Source organism: Apus apus, chromosome 6, assembly GCF_020740795.1.
Source record: "Apus apus isolate bApuApu2 chromosome 6, bApuApu2.pri.cur, whole genome shotgun sequence".
NCBI lineage: Eukaryota > Metazoa > Chordata > Aves > Apodiformes > Apodidae > Apus > Apus apus.
The window spans coordinates 23,990,100-24,015,967 of NC_067287.1; the positions used below are offsets into that span (position 1 = coordinate 23,990,100).

At 37.0% G+C, this 25,868-nt stretch overlaps 1 protein-coding gene across 5 annotated transcripts in view; it reads left to right on the plus strand.

Annotated features, from left to right (window-relative positions):
• The window catches only part of OSBPL6 (oxysterol binding protein like 6), a 94,860-nt gene that overhangs the window by 29,833 nt on the left and 39,159 nt on the right, over window positions 1-25,868 (plus strand). For all 5 annotated transcript variants that reach the window (XM_051623256.1, XM_051623258.1, XM_051623257.1 and 2 more), the window contains exons 2-3: window positions 12,024-12,258; window positions 23,605-23,700. In XM_051623256.1, coding sequence (XP_051479216.1) covers window positions 12,118-12,258; window positions 23,605-23,700 — 237 coding nt within the window. In that variant the 5' untranslated portion in view covers window positions 12,024-12,117. The remainder of the gene's footprint in view (window positions 1-12,023; window positions 12,259-23,604; window positions 23,701-25,868) is intronic.

A 25,868-nucleotide genomic window follows, 5' to 3' on the forward strand; every position in this document is an offset into this window, starting at 1 on the left:
CCATGTTTGTTAGCTTCATCAGTCTTTTGCACTAGAGTAGCAATTCTATTGAATACTAGATTTTGCATCTGTCTTCTACTCTGTGCTGTCACTGGAGCTGAGTCACTGCCTTTGGCCAGCACAGGCCAGATGCTGGATTTGCCTTTTGGCTGTTCTTTTTAGTTGCAGTGTTTGCTCTTCACTTTGATGTTAATGTATTTCAGACGGAAAAATGCTGGATTGTTGCTTTCATGATTGAACTTCACACTTGGCTGCTCATATTTGGTTAGCAGCTGACCAACTTTGGGCACTTGTGCGTGCTCAAGAAAAGAAGGAAACAGTTGTTTTTTCCCCCTATAATATCCATTCGCATTCTCGCTCGCCTTGAAAGAAACCTCAGTATTTCACCTTCCAAGTTCTGTGATGTGTGAAGAAGGTTGCTGCAGATTTTGTATTTAATCTACCTCACTGGTACTCTGAGAAACTCCAAAAGGTGCCTCTCTCTGATGTCTGCTTCTACAAATGTAAAATGTGAAACTGTGGCATTTACAGACAGAAGAGCAACGTATCATTTCATGTGTTACCTATTTTTAAAAGATTTTAAAATCACCTTAAATAATCAAAGGTCTTTTAAATAAGGTGTGTTTTTTTCTTGTTTTAATTCTTGTTAGTGTAGTTAGAATGAAAATGTAGAATTACCTTGTTATATATAGCATGCTTTGGAAAGTTCATAAAATTAAATTAAAATTGAGAAATTATATTTCCTGTATGATCCATTGAATTTTTGAAATAAAAATATTTCCTTAAAAAAATAATGTTTTATATTTATTTTATTGGGTTAATAGACTGCTAACTAAAATTTTCAAGAATTTGGGACTGAATATGATATCATGTATTTGTGTGGTGTTTTTAATGAAGAATGTGTACTAATTTTGATAAGTATATCAGGTTATCCACACTTTTTTTACAAGATTAGATAATAGCTATTTATTGACAACATTAGCAAATTAGATGCAACCTTAAAACATGAATAAATTTGTAAAAAGCTGATTTTATTTCTTACTGGTGAAACAGAAGAATTATTCTGGGTCTCTTTAAAGCTGCATTGAAAGTAGGCGGCTTGGAATTTTCTCTTGAGATAATTTTGAGAATTTTGCATTTGGGCACAAAGGAAAATGTATTAGATCCTAGTAAATATTCTGCTAAAGTACAATGACAAACAGTGTTGTGCATAATAGGCAGCTACTTGCCATTTAGACCTTGAATGGAACTGTTATTTCAGTTCATTAATAAGAACTTTGTGAGAATTTTTTGCAACTTGCAAACTCTGCATCTGCTGTGACTGACTTGACTATGCTAAAATTAAATTCCTTCTTAAAATGCTTTTGAGTAGTATGGCTGAAAAACACTAGGTAAATGCTGATGTTGCTGGGACACTTTAAACTCCTCATTACAAATTCATTTAAAAATAAATTTACAAATAGTTTGTGATAAAATTGTAGTGTATCACAGGTTTATTAGTGTTGAAAAAGATATCTTTTGCTTGTTGTTATGCCATTCAAATATTTTTCAGATCAAGCTGAAGAAAATATTTCTCATCCCTCAACCCTAGAGGGAGAAAGTCTGGGGCATAGACTTGGGTCTTGCAAAGTGGCAGGGTGCAAATGTGTCTTTTAATTCTAATTGGAAGTTCTCTTTTTAATTTTTTTTTCTTATAGCCAGAATCTGCAACCATGGCCTCTCCTGCAGCTTTTTGCAAATACATACTACATTTACATTTTTTTCCAAATAATTTCTTGCTGTGAGACAACCTTCTGGGCTGTGTTGTGTAATGAAGAAGTGGGGCACGTGTAGAGTTTGGGTTAGAAAAGGAAAGGTTAATTCAAAGGATCATGATTGTGTGCAATTTATGAGATGAGCATGAACAAAAAAAGAGGAAAAGGGACCTTGCATGGTCATAAAATACAAAGAAGTAGCCAGGTCTGTAAGAAGGTTGTGTGAACTTTATGGCTGCATAGTGAGGGAGAGGAAGAATGAAAACTACTGGAGTGGGGGCAGAGTGGTTGAGTTTTGATGAGGGTGGGTCTGCAGGACAGAGTACTAGTGGGAATCTGAGGTGATGCAAGGTCATGAGCAGTGGGTAAAAATGAATTAATAGAAAAAGTTAAGATGTTAGTAATACATAATGACTTGTTAGGGGGTTGTGTTTCTGCTGCTCTGTAATCCCTACAAGCCTTCTGTGCTTGTTATTAGGTTGTTCATTTGGCACTTGGAGGATGAAGATGTTAAGCATCAAAAAGCTCACAAGCATCTTATGAGGTTGATGGATGTGAATGTTGATCACTAGCACAGAATAGTCCTCCTTTCTGGCCTGTCTAAAATCAGCCCATTTTTCAGTTGATGGAGCTTGATACACTGTACTTCTGGATTGCATAGCTCCATCTGAGTCTCAGTCTTATTCTTTGCTGCTGTTGCACACATTGTGGTTTATCATTTGTCAAGTAGAGGAAAACTCATTTCAGGTCTTGCAAGTGGTGCTAATGCAGCAGGTCATGCAATAATCATCGTCTGTCATTGAAGTGTTAGAAGGCAAGTTATTTTTAGAGAGAAATAAAATGGAATTCTCTGGGCATTACTCACGTTGGTGCTTTCTATACAGCACCAAAAGGTACTAAATGTTAAGTATTCTGTCCCTAATTATGGGCAAGTAAAAATAAAATTTCTGCATGTCATGTTCTAAGAGAACGGCAATGCTTGATGTTTTTGTTACAATCTGTGGAGCCTACTAAACCTTGCAAGGAGCATATATTTGGGAGCCAGTGCCCTGCATAGCTTACACCAGCTTTGTGTAGCTGATGGAAGAGTGTAGTGTGGGTTATTACGTGTGTATAAGCGATTAACTGTTGTGAAATCGATCTGTGATTGGAATAATTGTTCAAGCATACCTCTAACCAGTATGGTGTTGAAGCACATCATGTCTGATGCTGTGTGCAGTGTGGTTAAACAGGATCCTGAAGTCTGAAGTGTAGGAGCAAGTGCTTTGCTGTTAGAACTAGGGAAGGAACCTTACCATTGCACTCAAGCGACCTTTCAGCCCTCTTCTTAATTAACTAAATACATACTTTTCTACACATCTGACTATAAAATGTTTGTAATTTTTTTTAATTATGCCAATTCTTAAAATTTATCAAACTTACTAAAGAACTTTATAAAGCTGTGAAAACTGACATTAGATACCTAAAAGTCTTGTGTCAATACTAAATGTGGTGTATTTGTGCACTAGCAATTCTTGCATTTGAAGAGTTCTTCCATGTAGTAGGCAAATATCTAACAAAGGGTCCTTGGCTAAGCCTTGAACTTAGATGTACTAAAGGAGAAATAGCATGCACATTATAAAAAATGCAGGGAAACTAATGTTTGCAAGAATTTATTAGGATTTACAGTTGCTTCCCACCACTGGACACTTTTACATTGTTGTTGGGTGATTTGCTAGATGATGTGATTGATTCCATACAGGAACTGAGGTGGAAATTCCCTTGGTCCTTTTTATTTTAGGTGATCACAGTGGTCTCTTTTGGTTTAGGATTGTTTATATATAAAAATCAAGACATACTAGCAGTAGCCTTCTTTCCATAATGTGCTTTGGAAATCAGTGACTGACAGAGAACATAGTTTTTTAATGATGAGAATATTCTAGGACTTTTCAGATTTGTTTTACATGTAAGGTGCCTGAAGGCATTTCTGTTCTTGTATTAGATCACGCTTCATGCACATGTGGAGGGAATTTAGTGAAGTGTAATTCGTCCTGAAATTTTTAGTAGTGTTGGACATAGAGAATTCCTTCTATGGCAAATGAATTTTACTTTTGAGTGTTTTCATACTGGGTTTTTTGTCAGTGCAACTGAATGTTGATTCATTAGTATTTCAGAAGTAGGAATAACTAAGCATATATAGCTATTGATGTATACAGGAGTTAATTTAGTGTGATGATAGGGAATAGTATGCATTTTCCTTATGGAAGAGAGTCAAGAGTCACTGATTTGCTATGTCAGGAAACTAATTTTGAGCAATTCACCCATTCTTATGCTCTGTTTAATTCCAGTCAACATATCTTAGACCTTGGAGGAACTTCACAAGCAATTATTCCCTGTCATGGTCTTTTTAGCCATGCTTTTTATTCCTAATGTTTTGTAAACTGCTCAAGACGTTTTTGGTACTTCCTTGACATGAACTATAATAATCTCTTTTTCTTTTTTATATCTTTCTAATGAAACCATCACTCAGTGAGCTACAAAGAAATTCAGGAAGTAATTTAATTAAAAAGGACTTTTTTATGTGCTCCTGCTTTTCAATGGAAACTTATATTTTAAATACGTGAGTAAGATGTGTTTCTTTAAAGGAGTAATAGAAACAAATATTAGCGGTGATTAGAATATATATTTCTCTAGACTTGAAGAACATTTAATATTGTTCTGTACAAAAGATCAGGCTTAATAAATGCCTAGCGTCATATGAGGATAAAATTGGAGAACTTCAAGGTCAGGCTTAAGGAAAATAGTTTTATTCCTTTTAGTTTATCCTTCTTTTTCTGGGTTGATTTGGTTTTGGGTTTTTTTGGTTGGTTGATTTTAGTTGTGGAAAGGGAGATGGAAATGTTGCATTATGATCTAGTCTGAATTCCTGTCATGGAATAGGCCATTAGACTGCTCTGAATTAATTCCTGCTTTCAAATCAGCAGTGATAGCTGAGCTTTGAAATAATAAATAAATAAATAAATAAATCCAGTCATAATATGAAAATGACTTCTCATACCCCTACAAACACCCTTGTAATCCTCAGTGTATTTTATCAGTGTTTAATTTTCTTCACCATTAAAAATCCGTGCTTATTTCTAACTTACTTGGTTGTTTCTTCTTACTGTTCCCATTATATTTTCTTATACCTTTGAGAAGAATTCTGGTAATAAATTCCTTTCCGCCCATGTAGGAGGCTATAGATTGTCACCCAGTGACCCTTCAGTCTTCTTTTCGACAAACTAAATAGATTGACCTCTATAAATCTTTCACTAGTGATGTTTTTCAATCTTACCGTCATGCTCATGGTTCTCTCTTGAACCGATTTGTGAATGTCTTTGAAATGTTGGCAGCAAAACTGGACACAGTGATTTAGTAGAAGTCACAGAGGTAATACAGCCTCCCTATTCCTTCTTAATATTTCCCAGGTTGTATATAGACCATTAACTAAATTATCCCACGCAGATGTGATCCACCTAACACTTAGTGTTTGTCAAGCTAATTGCTTCCAAGAATAAAATTGCTTCCTGTTTTTTGTTCTTGGATGTGACCCTCTATTTAGCACTCCAAAAAATAGGTTTGGTGGAAGCTCTGACTAATCTGCTGGGTTTGTCTTCTGTCCCTGTTTTCAAGTACCTGAGCAAACTTCATCAACTGCAATCTTAGATTTGCTCCCATAAAGACATTACATTTATATTGAGACAACAGTGAGTTTTTGTGGCATCCTCCCTACAAGCATTTGATGGTAAGATGTTCAAAATTCAGGATTGATAAAACAGGTAGTTCTTAATTTGCTCTGAATCAAGATTTTAATCAATGGGTTTGAAACATACAGCAAAAATGTAATATTTGTGAGGCAGTGGAAGTAAAACCTGCAGAGAAACAAAAGCTAAGTTAATAAAAGAAAGGCAGTTAAAATGCAACCAGACATGGATTTCAAGGGCCACAAGCACCTTTTAGGCATCTGTGCTTTGGAAGATTAGTACCATTTGTCTGCAAACATTTTCCTAAGGGAAATTAGGTTCTTTGCTTTAGATCACTGTCCAGTTGAGACTCTAATTAAAAAGCAATTTTGGAGTCTTTAGCCTTCTAATCTATTTTTCCTTTGTCCAACTTGCCCAGTGGTAAAAAATAATTCGTTACTAGAATGAAGAAAAAATAAGTTGTTTCTGTTTTTCAAAGAGGTTGTTGAAAATCATGAGGGTTTTTTCCATGAAAAATATTAGGATACATTAAACTTTTTTAATTCTTTAAAGCATTTCCTGAGATTTGATTAAAATTTTCACTCTCTTTGTGCCTTTGTGTTTGGTTTGTTTTTTTTTCAAGAATTGAAAAATTTGAAAAAAAATTGTGTGGAAACAAAAATCCCCCCACAATGTTTTCAGTTTGAAAACAGGATGGAGGGATGGAATAGCATGTGTTCCCGTTTTGTTTGTTGGGGTTTTTTTTTTGGGTTGGTTTATTTTTTAGTGTGTTTTGTTTGGTTTTTTTAAAGGTGTTCTACACTTTGTGTTAGTCTAAAAAGGATTATAATATCCACCAGTTACTTCTTCCTGTTTAATGTTTAACTGGCATATATTGCATATTTATATTTATGTATTTGTAAATATGTATACATGCATAACCCTCTACTCACAGCAATCTGTTGCAGATGCACACAGCACAGGTTGATATGCTGCCTCTGTGGTATAAAAAATATTTCCACACCAATAAAATCAATAGTATTCTATTACTGTGGTAACCTGAGGAATGCAGAACAACAAAGACATCCTAATGAAAATCCTAGGGTCACTTCAGCTATTGGGGCAATCTTCAGAGAATGCAAACGAACTGAGGGCTTATTTGTAAATTATCATCTACACTGGACATACTGGAACTCAGTTAATTACCATACATGCTTCAGGGCTTCTGGAAGGGCAGAGAAGTCTGGTTTATTGTGCAGGCAAGCAGAAAATAGGAAAGGCAGATGTTGCACTGACCTTTTCTTGCCTGAATCTGATTATCTGTTTTTTTACCTCATCCATCTATTTGAAGTCTGTCATAATTGTGTATTTTACAGACATATATGCCCATGCAAGCGATTTTTTTAAATATTAATTTTTAAATATTAATTTTCATTTTTATATTATTGAGACATACCTTGACTAGCTACAATAAAAAGCAAACAAACAAACAAAAACCTTAGTGTTAAAGAAATCATACCAGATGTAAAGTGTCGGGGGCCACTACATTCTGTTAAGGATGACATGTCTCCATGATGTTTCCTGATACTGCAGTCTCCTGTGGAGTATGCTGTTCAATTGGAGATTATGTACAGAAGTAGACCTTAATGAAAACCAAACCCACAAGGTTCAGATTCCCCTCTGCCCAAAAACCCCACACTGAAACCACCCCTTAACCCAACTACCAAAGCAAAGCCTGAGGACCTGAAAAAGCAGTGCATTTAATACACTCAGTCAGCATTTTGTGAAGCACCATGTTAATTAATTTTAATTTATTTGATAATTCTTTCAACATGTGCTTGTTGTGGGAGATTGTAGGACTGTGAAACATGACAGCTATGCAATATGTATTTTTTCCCCATTACTTTTGCTGCCTCATTGACTATCAGTCAAGGAGAAGTGTTATCCTAATTAAGAATAGGGATACAGTTTAGACTTTGCTTTTATTGACGTAAATATTACATCTTAGACAATTTATTATCTAATCTTGAAAGAGCTTACAGGAAATTCCATGTGTAAAATGGGTAGTAAGTATTGTGTTTGTCTATCGTGATAGGAAATAAGATGTAAAAGAGCAGGTCTTTGTTTATTTTACCAATTGAGTTTAGTGGCTGCATTGCTGCAATGTACAACTAGTGTATATTTAGCTAAATTAGCAGACAAAGTAATCAATGAGGTGAAGGAGGTGTGTGCCCACATCTAACCACACAGTAAGCCTTGTAGGTGAACACAAAATCTCAAGAGTTTTGGTGAAGCCCAGCAACAGAGTGGCTGTAGGAGTGAGGCTAAGTACATGCCCCAGTCTCCCAGAGTGGAGAGGCTGCTGGTCTATCTCATGATCTCGGGCTGGTCATCACTGCACCTGATGAGTGCAATTTGCAGTTTCCAAAGTCATAGAATCATTTAGGTCAGAAAAGAAGTTTAAGATTAATGTGTCCAAATGTAAACCTTGCACTTCCAAGTCCACCACTAAACCATGTTCCTGGGTGCGACATCTGCACCTCTTTTAAATACCTCTGGGGATGATGACTCAACCACTTCCTGGGGCAGCCTGTTCCAATGCCTGACAGCCCTTTCAGTAAAGAATTTTTTCCTAATATCCAATCTAAACTTTTACTGGCACAAGTCTCATCCTGTTGCTTGTTACTTAGGAAAAGGGACCAACACTTACCTCTCTACTATGTCCTTTCTGGTAGTTTCAGGTAGAAAAATTGCTTCAATAGCAAAATTTCTTGGGACTGATGGAAAAAGCCCATGAAAAATGTCTCAAAAGACATGTCATTGCTTTCATTTGGTAAATTGAATTTGTTGGCCAAAATAATAGATTTATAATTGTTTGCTTCAATCTTAGTTGCAGAGAGGCTGGTGTCTCTGTCTCTTTAAATGAATTTCACTGCATTTACTGTTTCTAAGATGCTTTGAAAAAGATTTATTACCTGAATTTTAAGCCAAAATTGTAAGATAAGCTCTTAGCAATATAGAGGAACAGATTCCAAATTCATTGTGCAAGAAGAATAACATGACACTCAATGCTAACTGTTGCTAGTTTGCATCAAAATTTTTATTGTGCTTGCAGTTGTTATTTTCTCAAATATCCCACTTGCTTTTTTTCAGTTGTCGACGTGAACTGTTTTTCTCTCAGAAAACTCTCTGTATAAGTAACAACAATTTTATATTTACTTTATTGTTGCTGTTAAATAAGGCAAGAAGAAATGTTTGTTTCTTATCCTGTGAAAGGTGTGGTTTAGTCTTATATATCTTTCTGGGAGACTATGCTATCAATAAGCCAATGTGGTTTGAGCAAGTTCTTGGTTAGGTTCAGCTCTTAACAACTGGGCAATGCCACAGGACCACTGGGGAGTCTGGCTCAGGTGTAGGCCACTGTTTTATTTTCTCTAAATACCTTTTGAAAAAAAAGGCCCATAGTTCACAGAATCTTAAACCTGGCAACTGTTCACAGAACTATTTTCCTCGTATATTGCTTGCTAGCATTGTGTTTGCTGCTTACAACAGCACCTTAGCTTCCCAAAAGCCTAAAAAAACACTTGAGGTGCCAGATCAGTGTTCTCCTGTGCCATTACTAAATATATAATGTTTTCCACATGAGTCAACTGAGTAAAGATCAGATGTTTTGAAATTTTAATTTGCCCAAAGGCTTCTCTGCTAAAAAATTTTCAGTGACCTCATAGCTGAAACTGAGTAAAAATTTGTCCCTTTACCTATTAAATAACTCAACTGCTCCACACAGCTTTGTGAAACAGGATTATAATTTTTGGTTTTAATTTTTGTAATTGCATTTTTTGTTTATATGAAAATTGTATAGACCTTTAGATATGGCTGTTGGGACACCTCTTTGGTTAAAATTTGCCTAATGCATTTCTAGTATAAAAAAATGCTGTCAAACTCGATCAGCAGTTCCTGGTATGCTAGGGTAGAAGGAGGAGCCTCTTTGGGTGTAATTTCATTGTTTTCATTGTGTTACGTAGTTCTGAAAGAAATGTGCTGTACAGCTTGTTTCTTTCTTCCTGTAACCTCTGTCTTGTATCTGGCTTTAGCAGGTCCAGCACAATGCATCTTCTTAGGCTTCTAGTAGGAGCTTGTCATACTGAAAAGAACAAAGAATTTGCCAATTTGCAGCTTTTGCTGGTGGAACAGCCATGTTCTCCCAGTCATGCCTCTAGGATGCTATATGGGCTCTGTGGATATGATGAAGGATCTGTAATTGTATGGGAGACTTCCTGGTGAAGAGGAAAGCTCATCTGTAAGATATGGATGAGATTTATACTTGCAAAAGTGCTGATAACTAATCAAGTGAAGTAATTCCACTTTCCATAGTACACCAAACAGAAAAGGCATCTGTCACTCACAGGTCATCACGGTTCTCGGTTCCAGCAGGAGGGCATTTTTAGGGTTCAGTATTCAGAAGCTGGTGGCTGCAAGGCACAATGTGATTAATTATTTAGCTACCTCTGTGTGAGTATCTGGGTCCAAGATTATATTCTTGCATGGATATCTGCAGTGATTGGAGAAGCTAGAGCTCTGTCTTCAATTTGTCATTGAGCCTGCAGTCATGTCTGAGTGTTAGGTAATGCATTTTTGTTCTCATCTCATTTAACATGGTGCAGGACAACACCTTTTTCCATGCTCTTCTAAAACTATCTGTGCTTTGCTGACCCTTGGTGTGTTGTTATCACAGTGTATGAGGAAGGGCACTATCTCCAGATTAGAGGGAGGGTAATGGCAAAGATAGATGCTAGTTTCAAGCAGACTGCATCATTCAGGGACTGATTTTATCTAAGGTTAATGGAAAATCAGACATGGGATCTGTAAGCTGAAGCAAGATCAAAGTAATCTGTTAAGCATTGAGACCTGTTACTGCTCTTGAACTGTCATAATGTATTGCAACATTTTGTAGTGTTTCCCAGGTAGCGTTTGACTGTTTATTGACACAAATATCCTCTGTATTGCTCTAATTATCTATTTTTCATGTCTTGATTTGAAATTAAAGGTTTGAGTAAAGAGTGAGAGAAAGCATCTGATACTGGCAAAAATATAACACACGTAGCAGTGGCTGAGTAAACAGGAAAGAGAATGGCCACAGTAGCTGTTGTGGGTTAGCCCTGGCCAGCAGCCAAATGCCTGCCCAGCTGCTCAACCCCCTTGCCTCAGTGGCATGATGGAGAGAAAACAGGATGAGAAAACTTGTGGGTCAAGATAAAGACAGGGAGAATGCTTATCAATTACTGTTGTGGGCAAAACTTAGCTTAGGGAAAAAAAATTATTGCCAATTAAAATAGATTTGGGTCATGAGAAATGGAAGACATTAAAAAAAAACACCTTTCCTCTTGTTTTTCCCGGATTCAACATCACTCCTGCATTCCTGACACCTCTAGTCTCCCCCTGCCCCTAGTGGCATGGTGGGTGGTTGTGTTTGTGGTTGGTACATAGCAGTTTTTCCTCACCACTCCTGCCTCCTCACACTTTTCCCTTCTCTGATGTGTGTTCCCCATGGGCTGCAGTCCTTCAGGGAAAAATCTGCTCGGTGTGGGTGCTCCATGGGCTGAAGTTCCTTCAGGACTATCTATCTTCTCCATGGGCTGTGTGGGAGTGTTCTCAGGGTTGTTTGTCACTTGTTTTGTTCTTCTTCCTTTGCCTTTATGGCGTATTTTGCCCTTTCTTAAGTCTCTCTTCACCACAGAGCTGAGCTGTGCCCTGTGGTGGGTCCACTGGAACTGGCTGTGTCTGGCTCGGGGTGGCCCTGGCCTCTCCTCACAGGGGCTACCTGCCCCTGCAGCTCCTGCTACCAGGCCTGGGCACTCACCCAGAGTGTCTGAGGTAGGCCCAGGGTAGCTCCTGCCTTCAGCAATACATTATTTTTTGTACCTGGGATTCACCAAATACATTGAAGTTTCTGTCCAGATGAAAATATTAATATCCGCTGACCACTGTCTTGTGGCTGAAAGTGTCTTCTGGTCAGAACATCTTGTATTATCTTTCAGTCACCTTTGAGAGCAAGTTGTCAGCTCTGCGCCATCTGAAAGATTCTGATTTGTGAAACTGGGTTGTCCACTCCCTCAGTGAGGCCACTGACTTCGAGTGACCTGCTTTTAAAAACCAACTTTCAGACTCCTTAATCTAAGTGCAGGATTTTTAAGAAGCACTGATTATAATGGGCTGTTCAGTGGTATTTGTATTGTATGGGAAGTCCTAAGGAATTACTTGATAACGTTATGATAATATATAAGATAATGACAGCTTGTCAAGGATGTGTAAACTGCCTGAGAATTACTCTAAATTTCTTAAGCCTTGCTGTAGGAGTTTTTCACAGAATGTAATACCACTTTCATCTTCTGTAGGAATGTAGAACAATGTATTTGGGTTCACACTGAGTAGTAGTTAGGAATGGAAGTAAAAAAATGGGAGATAGGTTGGATTAAATAGTGATTGTCAACAGTTCTCTTTGCTGCAGAGCTACTTTAGAGCAAGGGTGTATTCATTCACTCTTTCTTTCACATTTTTCTTTATCAAGGAGCATTTCAGCTGAGATTGAACTCCTCTTTGGTTGTCCATAAGCTGTGAAAGCGAAGGATGCAGAAGACTATCCCATGCCTTTTTGTACATAAATGATAAGAGCACAAGATTATTACAAGTTTGCTGCAAAGATGAGTTCAGAAGAAAAGAGTATATCTCCAGCACACAAAACATCCACTCCATCACATAGAAGTGCCTCCTCTTCATCATCGTCTCAGAGGGACAGGAGGCAGGTAAGGAAATGATCTGAATGTTTGTAAAATGTAGTGAAATGATTCCTTTACTCCTGTAATGTGACCACTAGTTCTCATCAGCTCTAAATTGACTTGCTTATAGCACAGGATGATATCACTATAGCCAAGAACTGTTGATTTAAAAAAAAAATAAATAAATTCATTTTCTAAAGTGGTTTCAAAAAGGTTCCGAAGCAACATGGGTACTATGTGTAGCACTGGAGAGGGAAGGATCTAATCAAGTGGACAAGCAGGAGACATTCTCTGGAGTCTTTTGGGAAGTGGCTTCCTTGGCAACATCAACCTACAGTTGCTTCAAATTGTTTTGTGCCCTTTGTAACTACCTCTTTTTGTAAATCTAACTACAGAGATCTATCTTTTTACAAAGTAATAATTCAATTCAAATATCATATTGTTCATCCCTTATGGAAGCATCCAACATTTTAAGTATTACTTGGTTTACTACGAAATTACACTGATTGGCCCATGGCATATAGTACTAGTCCAGTTATGTTAGACTTCTGTTTTCAAGAGACCCTTGTCTGTGTGGTTGTAATATGTCTTTTCTCCCACACTCAGGCTATATTACTTTCCCTCAAAACAACTTAGGCATTCCTGTGTTTTTTTGAGGTCTGAGTGTACAGTCTGGTCCCAGCATCAGTGGTAGTACTTCAGAAAGTGTCAGAGCTACACAATGGAGTTCAGATAGGTTGTTACATGTATATTTACAAATGCAAAGGCTGATACTGATTAGAACAGAAACATACTTTAAAACTTAGATACATGGAAACCTTGAACAGTATCTCAGCTTCTGAGCTAGATTAACATTGTTGTGTTTAAAAAATAAATGTACAAAATGCAAGAATATAACAACTTTATAATTTAAAATAAAAATGTTTTTATTAATGCAATACTGGCTTCTTTTGAGCTTGACAAGAAAAAGAGGTGGGAAAAGAACTTAAATAGTTATTTGTTGTGACATGCGTTTATTTGAATGGTTGTTGCATAAGAACATTTCACCAGCTACTTGTATGCCAGCTGTGATACTGCATTCTCAGCTGCTGCTGAAATAGCTTTTTTCCTTTACCTGACATAAAAATTTTGAAAACAGAATTTTGATGAAACTTAACATTTGCAGGTTTGAATATAAATAGTATTGCCATAAGGTATGTTTAAAATGTTAAATCAGGAGAAGAACTCTGGTGTGTTTTGATAACAGGCAGGAAATGTTTCTGGAAATTTTGAATAATTTCCATTGCTTTTCAGTGAAGCAAAAATTATGTTCTCACAGGTGATATTTTCCCTTTCATGCTGTACAGGATTTGAGATAGCTGGTACTCACAGTAGTCTTGGTTAACATGTGATGTCCTCTTAATTTTTCATTAGTTCCATCTGGAGCAAGATTTTTGAAATCTTTTGTTTAACACATCAGTATTTCTCATCTCCTGTGTTTAAACCCAAAGAAGGTGAATGAAGACTTGTAGGAGCTGCTGAACTCAGCTAAGAGAATATCCTCTGAATTTTCTTAGTAATTAAGTAGTTTGGTATGATCATGCAAGTGAGAATGAAGGAAAAAAACCTTTAGGGAACGTATTTTATCATAAATCTAATGGCTACCATTTCTGTTACCATAGCAGCGGAGTAGAGCAAGGTATACCTGTCATTATAATTAAATAGATGCTAACTTTAAGTCCATATTTGGTCACTGAAATGTGAAGCGTGATTTTAAAATAATGCTGAAGAGGTCAGTGGTGTGATGCATCCAGAGCTGTCCTGTGTCCAATAACATTTGTTGATGCTTAACAGGTACATTCACACATGTAAATGTGGACCGGAAAGCGTGCTGCTGGGCATTCCTTTTTTTGTTTTAGTGCTTTCAGTGTTAAAAGCAGAGAAATATACAGGAGAAGGAATGGATAGGCAATTTCTGCTGCAGTGAAACTGAGCTACAGCGTGCAACACATGACTTGTAGTGGTACTGTATTGACGGAAATAAACATATTAAAATAAGTCAACCAGCTTCATTGTACCATCTGCTGTAACAATTGTATTTCCTTGTTTGTGGCATTATTTGTATGTTTTGGTTTTTAAAGACTTTCCCCCAAATGTAATGATAGCTAGGGGGTAGGAGATTTTGGGTTGGGTTGGGTTGGGTGCTGTTGGGTTGTACTTTGAAAAAGCCTGACAATTCCGTCTTGCTGTCTCCTTGAACTCTTCAGAGCACCAAGGAGAAAAGCACCCTTCCTGAAGGAGTAATTTATATGGATATGGAAAGTGATGTGACTGAATGAAGTGTCAATGCAGCTTTCACTGTCATATGTGAGGATAACACTTGATATTTCTAGATGGTTAATGACTGAAATCTTCTCACCGTATCATTCTTGTCAAAGTCATACTAGCAATTATGGAAGAGTTTCCCAATAAATTATGGCGCAGGAAACTGTATGAGTGTGAACATGACTGTGATAAATCATTTCAGGGAGAGTGGAAAATGTCGTGCTGTATATAATGCTGGCATTTTAATGTAGCTTTCTTACTTGTGTGTATATATATATATATATCACCTAAGAGAATTAGCAGTCAGCAAAAGTTTTGATGCTTCCAATTTGCAGGCTCCATGACCAGTGATTGAAAAAACTGACTACTGAAGCCAGCCATAACCAAATAACTGGATTCATATTTTCATCATCGTAGGAACTTTAGCATCAAAAGGCTAGTTATATTCTGTTGCACAATAAAAAGGAGAAAAAACAACACTATTTTTATAAAGAACAGCTGAATATGATAAAATCCTATGCTGTGTATCCATCTTGATGGTTTTAAGTTCTTTACAGATATGCCATATTTTATTTATTCACTATGTATGCAAGTTGTACTGCAGACTCTAATGTTCTATAGTCTCTGTAATGTACGAGTAGTAATATTGTGCTGAGAAGGCAGAAAGAAGTAAATACATTATGGGATTAACAATGTGTAGCTTGGTAAATTGGGGCCTGACCCCAGGCTATTATCAGAGGCAATGATACAGCAGGAGAGTAATAATGAAACGGTGAACAAAGGAGAGATTTCTACTTTTCTGACCACCATCTAAAGGGTATCTAATATGTGTCACATGATGTGAAGTGGATTTAGCAATGCCTGCTTTTTTAAATGAGAGAATTTCTCTTCTTATGTCTCAGTTTTCTTCCAGAATTTTTTTTTTTTTTCTTTCTGTAAGAGCAGTATTGACTAACAGGAGAAGAAATGTGTCTGAGTTTGGGCTGGAGATGTTTACCTGGCCTTGAAATTTAGGAGCAGAGTGTGATTCCAAAGCCAAGGCTCTGGTCTTGCCTAGAGGTCTGTGCTGGAAAACACCTAGTTAGCTTTTTTATTAACCACTATATTTTAATTATCAAAGTAGTTTCCTGAAAGCAGAATTTCCTAGGGTGGGTATAACCATTTTGTAGATATAAAGCCTTTAACCATGATGGGAGGATTGAGTCATTTGTCTGCAGCAACCTTAACAAAACCTCGGTTTATAGAGTAACTGGAAGACTGTAGAAGAGTTATTGCCATAAGTGAATCTGAGGGGGAAATGCACGGTACTTGGAAAAATTAGAAAACTACTAATAATTGTTATTTGGGTCGAGAGATGCCATAGAAGTCCAGGCCTCATGGTGCTGTGCACTGTATTAAGCATGTAACAAAGGCCAGGGTCTAGCATAAAGTGCTGATTAGATGAGACCTAGATTGGGAGCAGAAGAAGAGAGAGGTTGCTTGTTTCTTGTCTCTGTCATCATCTAATGATAAAGCACAATGAGAAGAGATGTGCATAATAGGAAAATATCATGGATTCTATGTCAGTTCTAGAGCTTCAGCTAACATTAAAAAGTGTAGAAGTAGGATTATGAAGGGAAGTCTTATGGCTAAGAAAACTACTATCAAATTTTCCCAAGAGATAATCAGCTGCAGATTTTTCATAGATGTACTGCAGGGACCATTAGGTTTTTTGAAGCTGAGTTCAGATGGGCAATCTGCATGCCACAGTTAGTGGGGGGAGAATTAAGTGCCAGGAGTGGAGTGCTCAGCTGTGCAGTGCAGAAAGCAAAAGGTACTTGATTTGGAGAGAGTGAGGCTCTTGGCCAGCAAATTAATAGATGAAAGAAATGAATAGGGGAGAGAGAACAGGGTGGGCCGAATGCCTCATGAAGTCATAGGACTTAAAACTAAGAAGCAAGGACTGGTTTGTGCGGACTGGCTGAAAAAGGGCAGAGTAGAGATAAGGAAAGCAAGGGGAGAGGAGGGGTTTTTTTATGATCTGAATTATCCAGGAGAACTGGTTTATGTGTAAAAGGAGGAAAAAAGTTGCAAATAATCTTTTATTCTAACTGACTCATGTTTAATAAGATATTTTTGTGTGGTTATTTGAAGCAATAGCAAATTCAATTTTTATCAATCCCACAGAAAAAGTGGTCTAGTATTTGAGACTGAAGCTACATAATGCAAAATACTGGGGCTTAAAATGAGAGACCTGCAGTTGCTATTGTTTTGGCTCCTATTCTGCTACACTTTTCCTGGCAGCTCAGTGGGAAGTAGCATAGCAGTGGTAATGGGACAGGACAGAAGCAGCTGTGGTGGCAGCAGCTATGGAATTTCAGCTGCTAGTGCTTTTCCCTTGCTAGGCTAAGTTGACAGGGTAAGGTCCATCATATTCACAGATCCATCTTGGCTGCTGGAAATTGAACACAAACCCTTATTCTTAGCTTTGCTCTGTAGCAAAGTGTAGACTTGTAAGAGCATTTTTACTTCTCAGTACTTTGTGAGAATTATTTCAATAAAAAATACTAATATATTTGAGAGTTTCAAACTGAAGATGCAACTAAATGCCAAGTACTGTTATTACAGTGATACCATTCTCTCTTGCTCTCCTTAATTAACTCACTTCACATAATACAATTGAAGCAGCACTAGAGCAGGAAGTGTTAAACAAGGACTTGAAAAGCAACAACTCAGTGGAGCAAGGAAATGTTCTGAAGAACCCAGAGAATGAAGTGGCAAATTTGTTAACCAAAACATGCAATTATTCACTAAATTTGTTGGCAGCTGCTGCTCTACAACAGAATATTTTTTTTCTATGCTTTTAAGAGAGTATGAAAAGGTTTCTTAGATTCCAGATGTATTGGGTCTTAGTTCAATATCTGAAAAAATGTCTGAAACAATGTAACTTATGAAGCTGTAGAACACCCACCTGGATGTTACATGAAGTTCAACCCCTTATCACTTGTCTTAAAAGAAATCATAAATCTCAGGCCTGTTAGATTCCTTTTTCATCCCCAAAATGGCCCACAGTGAACTATGTGAGTGAGCATCTGCACGTGGCACAGTTAGACCTTCAGAAGAAAGTAACGACTTTCAAAGTGAAGCTTTCTGGCCTACAGATTTGTTAAGAAATGGGATAGGAACTCATGGGAGATTTGGAGGGAACTGGTGAAGATTGTCCCCAAGGGTGAGGCAGTCCCTCTTGAGCACTGGTGCCAATGGTTGCATTTAAAGTATGAGGTATTCCTGCTGCAGCACTGGGAATCCTTGGGGACAGGGCTGCTGCTACACGTTGGCAGCACCACACACCCAGGGAGCCTAGTTCAGGCTGGATGCATCAGGCTCACTGTTTTTTCTGCCTAGAATTTACATGATAGATACATGGCAACCAGAAGTATGTGTCCATGTGCACAGCATGGGCCCTCTCCAATCAATATCTATACTTGCATCATAAGTGCCCCTGTCCTTCATATTATCTATAGTGGTTTGGAGATAAGATCTCCAGGAGGACAATCCTGGAGATGAATAGAGAAAGACTTGACCTTAAAGCTGTTGAAGAAAGAAAGTGGACTGGAGCGGTCAAGGAGAGACAGATAGCTGCGACGAAAAAAGAGACCGTGCAAGAGATTTGTTTCTGTTCTTGACAGTAATAGTGTGCACACCAAGCTGTCCCATGGAGCTGTGTGTATATGTTCTCTGAGCTTCATAATCATTGCTATCTGAGTTTTCTTACCTCTAGGAGTGCTTTACAGACTGCATGGAGAATGCTAAGTTCAGGTATGTGCTATGAAGAAATCTTTCTTTTTTTTAAACTTCGTGAGTTTGATTAGAAATTATGTACATAGCTTTATTACTCATGCAAATTATGACGGATAATTTAAAGTGGTGCTTTCAGAACATGGTCACTCTTGCATTCCACCTGTAGAATTTTTTCCCCTCTGCTATTCATGCACGAACATACCTACATAAACGCATTTCACTTCCTCAAGAACATAAACTAAAAGGTCAGCTGCTACCTCTTAAAAAATGAATATTAATACAATTAAAGTGTCCTCAGACATTGATTGATATTATTATAATATGCATTCATTTTCTAACTGCAACTTGATCCAAAATGGGCTGAGATCAGTGAGGAATGTGTGTGTGTACACTCATGCACGCGCATGTGTGAATTCAGAGGGAGGAAGTGCAACTTTTCTGCAGTGCCATTTAGAATTTCTGGGAAAAAATGGGGGAGAAGAAACAGAAGCATGACTTTATTTTCATTTTCTCAGTAGAAAGGAGAGACACAAAAGTCAAAAGAAGAGGGAGGGTGATGGAAGGTATGATATGAAGGCTTCTGTTTTCAAGATACATTCATGATTTGGATTATCCAAATTCAAGACATACAGCTGTGTTAGGCAGAATAAATGTATGCCTTAGTAAAGCTATTTGCTGTTTTGACATTTCTCTTTTTCTGTTTTTACTAAATAATTTTCCCTGAAATTGAAAGTGAAGCTGTTACATCCTAAAAGCACTGACATGAAGTGCTACATACAATAGAAAGCTGGAGTTCCAAAAAGGGCTGACAGAGAGTTCCTGAGCTAACAAATCTTTGATGTTTCTGTAACAAAACAAGTGTTGATTTTGCATATCCCTGGAAAGAAGTAGAGACAAACATACCTGTATGTTATTAATATGATATTTAACTACTGCGTAAATATACTTGTTTTTCAGTAAAAAGAGAAAATGTTGCTCTTAAGCTCCTTTCTGTAGAAACTCAGCACGTGCTACAAGGAGAAGAAAGATTAACTACACGTGCTTTCTATAGGGTATTGTTAAGTTCCTTGGCTGGTGGATAGCTGAGATTGTTGAAAACAGCTCTGGAGCAGTGTTAATAGGAGAGACAGACCATGAGCCCAGGACCACGGTTGCATTATACAAGTTTTAAAGAATGTGCTAGAAGAAAAAAAAGAGGAATACGTTGGTGGAGACGTGGTTCTTTAGCTTTGTACTCACCCTGCTCTCACAATGATATTCAAGACACTATCTCTACACCACCATCAACAAAAAGAAGGCAGAGCTGACTGAAAAGCAGCCTAAGATAAAAACCAATTTCCCTTTGCAAATAACGTTGCAGATTAACTCAGCATACAACACAACCTTGTTTAAAAGGTAGTGAAAATTGGTACGTCTGCAGTGAAATACTGCTGCTGTATTTCAGATAACTGGACAATACTATGTTTTTAATTGAGAGAAAGTGATTCAGCATTGTACTTCATATTAAATGGAATTCAAATAAGAACACAGGTCTGTGCAGGGGTAGCTAGGTTGTAAAAAGCATGCCAGTGAATAGCAGATAGTAAAAGATGCACTAGTTAGCCCTTTTGATTGAAAAAAACCTAAAACAACAGCAACAACAAAAACCCCACAAACAAAAAACAAACCCAGAGAGCAAAGTTCTGTTCTGAATTACTGTTGTAGAACAGTGTATGTCTAGGCTCCATGGCTATGGGTGTTGAAGATAAGCAAAATGACCCACCAAATCTTTTTCATTGTTAGCCATGTGCTGTGCACATTTCAGAACTAAAGAGAGTCTGTGGCCGTTGTGAGTGCTAAATTCCCCACAGGCTTGTCTTTTCTTGGAAAAAAATAAATTATAAATTAGAGGGAACTCATGGCGTTAAATATAATTAATTTGATTTAGTAATTAGGCAATGAAACAGTAAAGGGAGGCATGGGTGCCAGACTTGTCCTTCACTGGATTTCCTATTGCCCAATATCTCTTTTCTTTCCTTGCCTTCCCTTTGAAAACAGTTTAATGTGTTGTCTTTTAACGGGACATTAGATTCAGTTAAGAAACGTCAGGGTCTTCAGCCTCTGGCCTAATGGAGACTAGATGCTCCATGTGCTAGTATTTATTCTGGTGGATGAGAGGAACAGGTCACTGAACTCTTAAGAGAGAAACAAAGTTATTAAGATATATAGAAAGATAATATAAAATACGTTTTCCATCTTGCCCTCCAGAGAAGATGAGAATGCAAAACAACATCACATTGTTATTCTCTCCATCATCTTCCTTCTTCCTCTCATGTCTTTGGGAAGCAACATGAAAAAAAATGCAGGGCAGAATCAGCATTTATGTCCCCTGTGTGAAGGCTCGGCAAATGTGTGCTTATGTATATAATATTTCTTGTGAATAATCTCAAAGCTGAAGGAAAGATTCTAGTTGGGACTAAGTTTTAGCTATGGAATTACGAAGCAATTTCAGTTAAGATTGTAATCTTGTTGAATTAATTTCCAAGATCACACAGAACTTGATGGTACTGGCATTCTTCTCCAGGACAAGCGAGCTATAGTGCACAGGTGATCCTGAAGCATGAGGGAAGACTGGAATGGATAATTTTTATTTTGTCTGCCTATATTCTTGGGATGGGAGTAGGTAGTGTACCAAATTGATTGATAGGCCTACATTAATGGATTATTTATTTTTCTGTTCAATTATAAATGAAAAACAGAAGCTGTATTGATCTGCCTCCTTTTTAATTTTATTCTCATCTCCTTTTTTTAACTGCTTTCTTTACAAACTCTATTTTTCTTTTTAAAACAAAAAAAAACCCCTCTTCATTATATCTTTAAGATTTAAAGAATTTTTATTTCTGTGATATTAAGTAACTAAACTCTTGCTTTATAAAAATAGGTGCTTTTAAAAATGTCAAATAGTTATGTAATTTCTAGCTGCAATTCTGCAGAAAAATAACTTGCTTTAATAGAAAACATTTTGCACCAAGTAGTGTCTCTTAATATTATGGTAGAGACATAGAACAAATGTAAAGTGATTTCATGTGAGTATAGTGGTGGACGTGACAGAAAAGAATTGAAAAGCAGACATTAAAATTCTATTTTAAAAGTGTTCATCTTCGTGTTTCCAAACAAATAGTTGAATAAGTCAGCATTAGTTAAAGTGCTGTTAGCTAATAGTGTATTTCTCAACTGAAGTGGAACTGTAAAGACTGAGGGCTGATTAAAAAAAGAAAAACAAAACAAAACAGAAAACTCCTTTGCCTTAAAATTATGAGATTCAAAATGTCACTGGAAATCTGGCAAGCCAAGGGCTGTTGGGTTACTCCACTCTAAATATTGTACAAAATGAATGTGCAGTTATGTAACAACACACTGCACTGGCTGCTGCATATGAGACCTTCAGAACATCTGTGTTGGGCATTGCTCCATCTCAAGATGGAGGGATTCCTGCCTGCCAAACAAAACTGGCAAGACAGTTGGGAATCATTCTGCTTATGCAAATCAGGTGACATTTTAATTTTCCTTGGAGTAACAAATCTAGATTTTCTTGTGTATTGTTGAAATGTGATACCATGTGCATAAGTAGCATTTATCCTATTCAATGAGAGAACTTTATCATAGTTTATAATTAGTAACTTAGTGGTGCTCAACTCAAGCATTTTAAATTGTTCAACATGTAATGTAGATACAAATGTTTTTCTCATCTGACTAGTGATAGACATTGTACTAAATAATAAGATCGGCCTTTCTTTGATAAAGCAGATTTGAAAGCATAGATAAAAAAGCTTTTGCTGATTGGCCCTGGAGGTTGTGGCAGGTAACATAATACTGCTGCTTTTCCATGTTCTTCACTGTAAAATGATATTTAAGTAACTGAAAATAAATGCCAATTATTGTTGCACAGTGGCAGGGATGCCTATTAACGGCCACTAACAACAGAGACAATCACCGTATTTTCCTATTCTCATTCACAGTTGCAATTTGGAAGAGAACAATGAGGGTCTGTGTGTTGCTCTGCAGCAAGATGTGGTTTGTGTTACATACACATTTGTATAAATAGCTGTGTTTATTTTTGTTTAGTTTGGTTATGATCCTTATATACTTAGTTATCTGTATTTACTCTGCTGTTAGTGTGTTTTTTATATTCCCTGATTCTTTCTACTGTCACTTGTAGCAATGGAATCTCTTCTTCAGTGACTATAAAGAAGCTTAATTATGAGCAAAATTTAATTGTTGTTTCCAGTTGAGAAAAACTTACCCTTCTCAGAGGGTAACTGCAATTTCGAGTTTGTCGTTGTGCTACATGTCCTGGAAATGAAATAGTTTTATTTCATGCTAAAGAGATACTACTGACATGTTGTGGTAGGGTTCTTATCAGATAATAATCTTATCAGATGTAGGAAAATTTTAGCAGAGAATGAAATTAAAATCCAAGCAGGTGGAATGTAGTTGTTTTCTCCTGTAGCAAAAACGCATTTTCTTTTACAGAATATGAGCGAAGCATTTCTGGAAAATGGGATGACATTTTTAGCTGTCTTTTTAAAATAGCATTTTTTTCATAATTAGTTGTGATGTTAGGTATTTCATGTTTGTACCATGCTTTGAAGATATAAAATTATTAGTATTACTATTGTCGTATGTAAATATAATTGTAATAATTTAAGATCATTGTGTTCCATAAACGTTCATCGGCAAGCTTGTCAGAGACCCAGTAACCAATCCTGTGTGCACTTGTAATCTATTTAAAGCACTTATGTAATAAGTTGCTTCACCTCAGTGGAGAAGCCAATAACAAAATGCTAAGGTGTGATAACAAATATGTCAGGGGCAGTAATATCTTACTTACTTTCAATGGTTTGCTTCAGAAGAGAACGTAGGACAGTGCCATCTGCTCAGTGTCTCCTACCTTAGCAGAAAACATGATAGATCTGGCTAGGAACACTTTGTATCTGTGTAGGTAGGACCTGCATTACTTGTCTTTCCTGATTTTTTTTTAGCTTCCAGTCCTTTCTAGGCTGAACAGAGTAATTACTTTAAAAAACATTAATAAAAGAAGAGAAGAAGGAGAAGTGTGTTGCCCCAGAAGACACATTGTGTGTGTGGTTACGTCATACATGGGTATTACTTGGTATGTTTTGAGCCATGATGATGATATTTTCTACAAGGAGTGTAATGATCGGTCATTCATTACTTAATATGTAACAGGTAACATTGAATGATAACTTGTTATCTTTAATTCCCTTTTTTTTTTTTAATTTTTTTTAGAGTGTTCATATTTTGGAGCGGAAGGCTTCTTCAGGAAGCACAGACCCTTCTTTAAGCAAGCAGTTCCTTGAAAGTGATCCTATCTCTCTATCCAAGGTAAGCAAGAGCATGGGCCGTAATTTGGGTGATGAGTTTCCCTCCGTGGATACAAAGGAGTTTGACTAACAGATCTGAGATACTGTTTTGTATGGTTCTGCTGTTGAGCATATTGTGAGCCTGCCCTGGAGCTTCGTATTTGCCAGCTGAGGTTTCTTATTAATTATATTAATTTAAAAAGTAAGCCCTAATGACATTCCTTGTGGGTAGTTTTTTAAAGTTTGAAATTTAAAATATCTTGCTGAGACCTTCTTTCCTGAGGCAGAGAAATCGATAGAACTGTAGACATAACACCACCAATTCCTGAAAGGTGCAGCTTTGTTTGTGGTGCTTTGCAGTCAACTTACTGCCTGCTGAATGCCTCAGATTTGGAATAATTGATTCCAAATAAGTCTAATTTCATGTAAAGAAGGCTTCATTTTAAGATACTTCATATGAAAAAGTAAGATTGTTACTGAATAGGTGAGGATGCTGTCATGGAGTATTTGGTGGGGAAAAAAAATCTGAAGTTAAATGTCTGTAAGTTTTTTAACAGAACTGGTAAAACAAATTCAAAAGGAAACTTTGTTCCTCTTTTCCAGGGGAAATGAAATGGTTCAATTTTTTTTATTTGAAAAAGAGATACTTTGCAATCAAAAAGACTGGGTTGAGAAAGCTGGTGGCAGTGGTTCCCCCACTGCCAATACCTGGGGCGTATGCAGACCCAGGGATTGTAGGTTGTGCTTCTGCTTCCCCGGTTCTGCTGCTTCGCGCAGAGCTGATCCTCACACGATACGCAGGGAATTGCAGAAGCCCTAAAGTACTAACGCTGTTCTTGAGATTCAACATTGGATAAGGACCCTTCAAGCTTATCACTTTCATTCTGGTTTTCCCCTTGTCTCTGGCTGCTCTTCAGTAATGTCCCTTGTATTGGGCAAATCTCCTCAAACCTGTGGGGTAAGGCACAGTTAAGATTGTTAGGATGGTTTTAGGAGCAACTCATAGCACTGGTGCAGCAGAAGACAGGTATCTACATTGCACTGAATAATTGCTAATTTTGTCCTTCTGTGTCAGGCTTTTTTGTTTAAATGAATAGCTGTATGAGATTGTGTGATTTGTAATTGAGAAGTAATCAATATTGATGTTATCTAGTAGATAAAATGCCTTCAGCTGATCTTGTAAAGGAGAAATCAATATGGTGAGGAATCAGTTGGCAGAGTTGCAGAGAAAGGTTCTCTGCTTCCCCCTGGGGACTCATAGTTTAATTTTCCAACTGCTTCTTTGTAGGGAGAAAAATAATGCATATGTGCTTCTGTCTACAGTAGTGGAAATAGAATAAAACACAGGAAAGAAAAAAAGGTGTTTTGTGAGCATGGAGTTTACAGCCACTAGGGTAGTTCTAGTTTATAGTTACACAGGGAAAACTAAAAGGAGTAAACATTTCTATTAAAATTTACTGTAGTATCTTATCTTTTGGGATAGAGCTTTTCACCATCCACAAAATGAGAAGACCTTATTGAAAATGGTAGATTTGAAATTTGCTGTTACTTTTGAAATTGTATTTTTCTAATATTGATGTTAATGTTATCAGGGCTGTGTAACTTCCTTGGAGGTGTTACAAAGACTGACAGTGTGCTGCTTTGAACAGTTTTATGGGAAATGGAGGAAAGAATATTTTTTTCCCTTTTAAAAGTTTGTTGCCATATGGCTTCCTACCATCCTCAACTTGTAGTGGTTGGACTTGATGATTTGGAAGATCTCTTCCAACCAGAGTGATACTATGATACTGTGAACTTCTTCCCTCACTTGATAACTTTGTATGACATTACTGAGAGTTGTGAGAGATCAGCTGAGAAAATGCAAGTTTACAACTTTGTAGGTTAGAATTAGTAAAACAGAATCTTAATTAGCAGGCAATAGGAGATTTTTAAATTGTTACAGAATTTTGTTTATTACAGTAGTGGCAAGAGGATAGCAATAAAGGCACAACTATGTTTTCTGTTTAAATATACTGTTCTTCAGTTGTTCATTATGGTATATTGTGAGTCTGGCTTGAATTGTACAAGTCATCATGCAAAAGAAGTGGTATATACAATATACGTGCTAATTTGGCTCCCTGAAAGGCATACAGCTGGTTGTACCTAAATTGGTACAGTTCTTGTTCATTTCTCTAGAGAGAAAATTAGTTA